Genomic DNA, 8,448 nt, shown 5'->3' with positions numbered 1-8,448 from the left:
AAAACAAGTTGTTTTGTTTAGAATTTGATTATAATTATTTGTTCTCTTTTTAGGCCTTATCAATAATGAATTTAATCTTGCTTATTGACAATGTTTGGCATGTCCATGCTCAACAATAATGCAATTTACAGTAGGCCTGGCCCCTATATCTGTGTGAATGCCATGCAATTACTTAGAACAATGTTGACCGCAAATGGGTTCAAGTTAGCCTATTTAGCAAAGATGGGATAGGTCTACATTTTGTTATTTTGTTCCTGTTAGCCAATTAACAAACTATACCTGACTAACATTGGCATTGAAGTTGATTCCAAGGCAATACATAAACGTTTGTAAATACACAACCTGAAGCAACCACATATTTCAACATAGAGAACATTCTGATTGGCCAGTGCGGGGACAAGCCTCGACACGCCCACAACTTGCTTGTTCATCAAAACCCAGCCCTTTTGCGCCAACGCCAGCAAGTGTGCCAATAATTGTGATAGTGAAAATAGTATAAATATGTTTGATACACCCCTGAACCTATAGCACTACTGCATGCACTTAGAGTCACCATTGTGTTAGGTTTGTTAAAATAGAGCCCATGGAGCAGCACGTGCCTGAAATGCACACTGGCCATTGCAAGGTCTCATGGGTAGTAGCCTACAACTGCAAAGTTATTTTAGGACATAACATTTACTGTTGGATCAATACATGGCTACTAGCAGTGGGTATTATATTTAGAGTTAGCAATCTAGTTAAAACCTTTCAAGGATCAGACCCTTTTTTTAAATTTTCGTCTAAAATGACATACCCAAATGTAACTGCCTGTAGCTCAGGACCTGAAGCAAGGATATGCATATTCTTGATACCATTTGAAAGGAAACACTTTGAGGTTTGTGGAAATGTGAAATTAATGTAGGAGAATATAACACATTAGATCTGGTAAAAGATAATACAAACCAAAAAACATACATTTTCTTTTTTTTCATCATCTTTGAAATGCAAGAAAAAGGCCATAATATTGCAGTTAAGGCGTAATTTAGATTTTGGCCACTAGATGCAGCTTGTGTGTAAAGTTCAGATTGAGCCAATGAAGCATTGCTATACTGCACAGTATTTTGCCTCAAGTCTGCCCAAATGTGCCGAATTGGTCAATTGATACATTTTCAACTACATAAATATAGAGAACATACAAATCAAGTTTATTTTATATAGCCCTTCGTACATCAGCTAATATCTCGAAGTGGTGTACAGACACCCAGCCTAAAACCCCAAACAGCAAGCAATGCAGGTGTAGAAGCACTCTGTGCTGTATTAGGATATGGTAATACAAAATGTAAGTTTACATACCCAGGAATGTCATACATGATGGATCATTTATCTTATACACTAACTTTCACACATCTAGATGGCCGGGTGGGGTGGGTGCAGAGCCAGAGACAGCAGGGGTTCAAACTACAGAACCCAGTTCCTACATTTGAATAAAAAATTGATTTTATCAAACAAAACTATGCTAAAAAAAAAATCCGGGACCCTCAGGATGACAAATCAGAGCGAGAATACTGAATGTAAGTACATTATTTACCTTCAGAGGTGAATGTATCAAACCAGTTGCTGTGATAAAAGTTTTTTGTTGTTCTGCACTCTCCTCAAACAATAGCATTGTATTTTTTCACTGTAATAGCTACTGTAAAATGGACAGTGCAGTTAGATTAAGAAGAATGTAAGCTTTCTGCCCATATAAGACATGTCTATGTCCTGGAAAGTTTGCTGTTACTTACAACATCATTCTAGTCACATTAGCGCATGTTAGCCTCAACTGTCCCACTATAGGGACACCGATCCCGTAGAGGTTTTTAATGTGTTTTGAGTTTCCACTTCCTCAGGTGTTGAACCCCAAATTAATTAGCCTATGTTTGTAGTTTAGTTCACATAAAGATGTATGTAATTCATTTCTATTGAAAAAATATACATTCTGGAGTGCTATTTTATAATTTTTTTTACCCCTAATCGGTAGTTAGTCTTGTCCCATTGCTGCAACTCCCGTACGGACTCTGGAGTCATGCATCGAAACACAACCCTGCCAAGCCCCACTGACAGTGGAGTATAGCAACTATAGTCTAACAAAATTCCTGACAATCACTGGATTATGCACAAAATATCTTGAGTCATGCATTCCTGCTTGGATGCGTTAGATGAAACAACTTATTACACTTCTTAATAAACCACTATGAATTACTTTTTGAGATGATTACTCATGATCTAGGTCCTACCAAATCATGGGCTGGTGCCACCAACTGTAACTGGGGGTGAGTTGGCAGTGCTTGCAGTGATGTGGGCTGGTGTGGATCAAATTTGAATTCTTGTCCCTGTCCGCCGCTGGCACAGCCTGTCGAGGAGGAGTCTCAGAGTGGCTGTGTTTGTCTCACGTCTCTTCCTGAGCCCAAGAAGCTGCTCCAGAACATTGACCTATAGTCCAGGATGTTGGTCCAAATGCTCACGTTCTCCCCACGGCCACCGACTGCTCTGGTTTTGCTGTCCAGATCTATGTGAGTGTCAAGAAGGGCAAAGAATCCTCAGAAAAAGGTGTCCATTGAGCCTCCACTTGGTGCCACTCTGACACAGTTTCCTCAGGAACCAAGTAGGCTGACCTCATATCTGCCTGATGGCCCGGGCCAGGGAACGGTCTCTCACTCTTACGAAGGCTGTATTGTGATGGGGAATCAGTCATCCGAGCACACTCCTCCTCTCAACGTGTGAATTAAATGTCCCTGTATGTTTTGAATAATGTATCTACAGTCCTGGAAAGAAGAATAACACATACAGACAGTCAGACAGAGGTCATAGCCAGCCACCACGTTACATAAGATGTTATTGTGTTTGAGTACAACATTTATAATCAGTGCAGGTTGTCATTAATTGTGTTGTATATTCATGTCAAGAGGATGAAGGGAGGAAAATAGTTGTGTACCTGTGTTGTATGTCAATGATTCCCTTCTATATATTTTAGTCTACGGGGAGGGACAGACAGACATCATAATCATGAACATTTTCAACATTATGAAATTAGTCTTTGAGTCAAAGTCCCTTGTGTTGCACACATAAACGCACATGCACCCACCAACGCAGGCATGCATGCACATAAACACACACACACTCCCAGACACACTCCCACCCACCGCCCTTCGACACATTTTTTTTTAATCCACATTACCAAGAATTCACATCCGCAGGTTCCCAATATGTCTCTTTCCAATAAGGACACAGATTCCACACTACTGGCATCTAATGTCTCCCCACTGGACACAGATGACAATTAAATGTCTATTCCACATTGGTTCAACATTGTTTCCACTGCATTTCAATTAAACTATGTTGATTCAACCAGTGGGTGCCCAGTGGTTCACTACTCCTAAACCATCGACAGCCATATGTTCTGGAGAATTCCCACGAAGGAGGAACCAATCAATCTATTCTGGGCATCAACTACCAGCTAAAGAGGAGTGGTATGTCCATGAGTGGTAGATCATCTGATATTCCCTGTACAGTCAAAATTTGTGGAAATGATGTCAACCAATCGTATTGCAATGCATAATTTAAACCTTACAACACTACACAGATATCTTGCAGCTGTCATGTTGTACCTTTGCCTGTGGACTTGGACTGGCTGGCTGCCACAGTGGTCATGTCAGATGGCAGACCTACATACACCCCGCCATAGTTCCTGAGAGAGGTAGTATGAAAAAAGATCCAAGGTCACATGACATCCAGACACTATACCGTGTCAGTCTCTCACCAACAACAGGGTATGATGTGTGTTAGCACTGCAGTGTGTGTGTACAGTATGTAACCAAAACACATTAAGGAAGCAGCAGTCCCAGAGATGAAAAGACGTCCTTCCGGACGTCAAAAATACGATTATTTTGGAAGTTGTAAACACTTATTTTCCAGACGTTGAAATTGGGTGCAATTTAGGTGCTGAATGAAAGGTGAAGACATCTTCTACAGATGTAAAAAATAATCTATAGGGTGTGTATTCTTTTTTCTATCCGCTGGCTATCTGGTCAATAGGCTACACTCTAGGCAGTCTCTTCTGTTGATGTGTGTGGGTCTGGTAGTGGTACTCTCGCTGTTCTACTATTTTCCTTTCGGCAGGGTTAATACCTGCCTGGCGCCTGAAGAAAATCTTCTTTACCTTTCTCTAATTAATACAGCTACAACATATTCCAGACATTGAAAATAAGTAATTTACTTATGTTAAAAACACATATTTTCTGTCATTGATTCTACAGCAAAATTTCAACTGCTATACATTGTCAATAAGAATAACCAACAGACCACTTAATCTACAATAACATTCTCAGTAATGGTTACAGACATTTTTTCTTGCTATGACTGTGATGTTTTTATTTATCTACCTTATATGAATGCACTGACTGTAAGTCACTCTGGATAAGAGCGTCTGCTGAATGACCAAAATGTAAAAACAAACACTTGCAAAGCATGCTGGGTATTATTCCAAACAAGTACAAATTTGGTCGGTGCAGACCAGATCCAAATCTGAACAAATCATAGATGTCTGAACAAGACATAGATGTTTCACAAGTTTGAACAACACAGTACTGTACGGCACAGTAGAGCACAGTACAGTACAGTAGATTAGAGTACAATACAATAGAGTTTAATTCAGTAGAGTACAGCACAGAAGAGCACAGTACAATAGAGTAGAGTATAGATAGTATAGTTTAATTCAGTAGATTAGAGTACAGCACAGAAGAGCACAGGACAGTAGAGTACGGGTATAGTTTAATTCAGAGTACAGTATAGTTCAGTAAAGTAGAGTACAATACAGTACACTATACTTTACTGTACTCTACTGTATTGTACTGTATGCTTCAGTACTGTACTTTTCTTTACTGTGTACTGTAATGTACTATGCCTTGCTCTAATGTACTGTACTGTACTGTGTTGTCCAAACATAGACGTCTGTAATTGGTTCAGATCTGGTGCAGTCCGGACTAAATCTGAACCAATTATAGACGTATATGTTTAGGCCAAATATAGGCCCGTCCGGACCAGACAACTGTGGACGTTGAAATCAAGGCCGGACGGTATATGCTTAGTGCGATCTAATAACTGTAAGAACACACGGTTAGGATTGTGTTTGGGCTAAACCTTTTGCAGAGGAGTAGGACGATAGGAAAATCACTTACCTTCTTTTCTCATCGTCTGGTGAGGGTTCTTCTGTCCTGATTAAGACAATAACCACAGATCAGCTCACATGACCGGATAGAATGCTCAAAGCACAAACATATTGTACATAACAGCCAACACGTTACAGAGAATTTATTAATATAGTTGACCTGGATAGTGAATGTGACTTGATTATGAGATGGGCAAGACTTGGGTTGGAAGGTAGCCTAGTGGTTAGAGCGTTGGACTAGTAACTGAAAGGTTGCAAGATCAAATTCCTGAGCTGACAAGGTAAAAATCTGTAGTTCTACCCCTGAACAAGGCAGTTAACCCACTGTTCCTAGGCCGTCATTGAAAATAAGAATTTGTTCTTAACTGACTTGCTTAGTTAAATAAAGGAAAAATAAATAAAAACTTGATATAGGAGTTCTGTGAGGCCACTGATCATAGGGAATCAACAATGTGGATGATGGTTTTCTACCTACAATGAATGGAGGTGAAATGGTTTCTGGACTATGCCATGGACATTGTCACGTTTCTTCTTTGTCCACAAAAGAGGCATGAAAAAATAAGTGTACATGTCGTGTTTGTGACAACGTGGCATTGCAGGCCTGGAGGTGTGTGTGTGACAACGTGGCATTGCAGGCCTGGAGGTGTGTGTGTGACAACGTGGCATTGCAGGCCTGGGGGTGTGTGTGTGACAACGTGGCATTGCAGGCCTGGRGGTGTGTGTGTGACAACGTGGCATTGCAGGCCTGGAGGTGTGTGTGTGACAACGTGGCATTGCAGGCCTGGAGGTGTGTGTGTGACAACGTGGCATTGCAGGCCTGGAGGTGTGTGACTGGCTGTGGTTTGCAGTGTGCTGCTGTCAGGGTTCTGGATTGAGCACTTTATCTGCTCAGGTGTTTATCATAAAGCACACACATTGATAGATTTTTTTTTAAATTGGGGAAATGGCTGCCTCCTCCCTCTGCCCACGGTGTGATGCTGACAGTGGCACACTGCGTCTGGTGGAGGACAGGGCAGCAGGATGTGTTGCACATATTGTTGATCTACAGTGAGTCAGTTCTTTACTGAACAAGGCTGATTCATTGTAAAACCAGTACTGTTAACATATTTTCATTTCTCTACACACTAATATTCTATACGTAAAATATTTGAATGCCTTGATATGAAAGACTGAACAATTTACCAGAGGATTCACATTAAATGTTTGCATTGTACAAATATCATATCTGAAAGTAGGCATTTTGAGGTATTGCAAGGGAATATCAGTATAAGATACATACATGTAATATACCTTTTTATTTCAGACAGATTACATTACATTTCTCTCTTTCTTTCTTTCTCTCTCTGTCTATCTTCCCTCCCTCCCTCTCTCTCTATCTATCTTTCTCCCCTCTCTCTCTCTTCCCACCACTCTCTTCCTCCCCACCTCTCTCTCTCTCTTTCTCCCCCTCTCTCTCTATTATCGTTCTCCCCTCTCTCTCTCTTCCTCCCCACTCTCTCTATTATCTTTCCCTCCACCCTCTCTCTTTCTCCCCCTCTTTCTCCCCCCCTCTCTCTCTTTCTCCCTGCTCTCACTCTATATATTTTTCTCACACTCTCCTCTCTCTGTGCTGTACACTATGAAGGCAACACCTTGTTGAGTCTATGAAGGAGTAATCGGATGAGACGGTTGCTGTACTTACAAATCTTTGGAAGTTTCTGCAGGTCCTGTGAACTCAAGAAAAGTAAAAATAATATAAATACTCAACTATCATTATTTTGTTCGGGATGCTACATGACGTGTGGAATAAAATAGAAAAGTACATTTTATTTAGTAGCCTAAGTGAGGCTGCTGATTTGAGGTGGTCTTGTCTCACAGCGAGTCCACTCAACACACATCACATCAAGCCCACATTTACTCATCCATTCACACGGTCTATCCCTCCTCTTTGTACTGTGTGCCTGCTTTATCTATAGCAGGGCTGTTCAATGTCGGTCCTGGAGGGCCAAAACACTTCTGGTTTCCATCCTCTTCTTCTAATAAGGGACTGATTCAGACCTGGGATACCAGGTGAGTGCAATTAACCACCAGGTAGAAACAAAAAACAGAAGTGTTTCGGCTCTCCAGGACCAGAGTTGAACAGCCCTAATTTATAGGGATGTAGTGCATTACATACAGGGGCAGAAAACACGACAAACTCTGTCTTTGAAGAATCCTTACCATCCACAATATCAGTAACCACAGAGCAGACAGAATCATTGACAGCTAATCACTGTACCCATCTCTACAGTACCTTTCTGATGCTATCGGAAATGCCATAGGCTCCATACATCACTATTAACACAACTACCTACACTTAACAGCTCCCTTCCCACTCTTAGAAGATGTTACAGAAATCAATGTGCCACAGCGTAATGACCGCCACTTAAGGCCCACTTTAAGGGAGTGAAAGAGCACTGTGGTGATGTTGGATGGCTGAGCTCGAAGGGCTGTCTGTGATTTGACAGTTGTTGGTGGCTTTCGAGTGACACTCCAGAGCTCTCCTGGGGGGACGCCACACAGAGAGGGACCTTGATACGGATGTGTAGGACATGTAGGGCCAGAGTGAGAGACAGGTAGAGGCCACAGCGCAGATAGGACTTGCTCTGGGAGAGAGGAGGGAGAAGGTTGGAGTGGCTCTGAGAGAGAGGAGGGAGCGAGAGGGTTGAACTGGCTCTGACAGAGAGGAGGGGTAGGGATGATTGGACAGGCTCTGAGGGAGAGGAGGGGTAGGGAGGGTTGGACTGGTTCAGAGGAAGAGAAGGGATAGAGTGGGTTGGACAGGCTCTGAGAGAGAGGATAGGCTCTGACAGAGGAGAGATAGGAAGGGTTGGACTGGCTCTGAGAGAGAAGATAGGCTCTGACAGAGGAGGGACAGGAAGGATTGGACTGGCTCTGAGAGAGAGGATGGGCTCTGACAGAGGAGAGATAGGAAGGGTTGGACATGCTCTGACAGAGGGATAGGGAGGGTTGGACTGGCTCTGAGAGAGAGGATAGGCTCTGACAGAGGAGAGATAGGAAGGGTTGGACATGCTCTGACAGAGGGATAGGGAGGGTTGGACTGGCTCAGAGAGAGGATAGGCTCTGACAGAGGAGAGATAGGAAGGGTTGGACAGGCTCTGACAGAGGGATAGGGAGGGTTGGACTGGTTCTGACAGAGAGAGAGGAGGGATAGGGAGGGTTGGACTGGCCCTGACAGGGATAGGGAGGGTTGGACTGGTTCTGACAGAGAGAGAGAGGAGGGA

The 8,448-nt window shown here is 42.5% G+C and overlaps 1 protein-coding gene across 1 annotated transcript in view; it reads right to left on the bottom strand.

The window, feature by feature from the left end:
- Positions 1-1,182: 1,182 nt before the first annotated feature.
- The window catches only part of LOC111972362 (overexpressed in colon carcinoma 1 protein), an 11,627-nt gene continuing 4,361 nt past the window's right edge, over positions 1,183-8,448 (bottom strand). Inside the window, exons 2-6 of the mRNA XM_023999393.3 lie at positions 6,867-6,891; positions 5,196-5,231; positions 3,627-3,706; positions 2,954-2,993; positions 1,183-2,783 (exon numbers count right to left, since the gene is read on the bottom strand). Coding sequence (XP_023855161.1) covers positions 2,989-2,993; positions 3,627-3,706; positions 5,196-5,231; positions 6,867-6,891 — 146 coding nt within the window. The 3' untranslated portion in view covers positions 1,183-2,783; positions 2,954-2,988. The remainder of the gene's footprint in view (positions 2,784-2,953; positions 2,994-3,626; positions 3,707-5,195; positions 5,232-6,866; positions 6,892-8,448) is intronic.

This window comes from Salvelinus sp. IW2-2015, linkage group LG13, assembly GCF_002910315.2.
Source record: "Salvelinus sp. IW2-2015 linkage group LG13, ASM291031v2, whole genome shotgun sequence".
Taxonomy (NCBI): domain Eukaryota; kingdom Metazoa; phylum Chordata; class Actinopteri; order Salmoniformes; family Salmonidae; genus Salvelinus; species Salvelinus sp. IW2-2015.
Note: the sequence above shows the minus strand (reverse complement) of the source record. Positions and strands in the feature narration are given on the sequence as shown.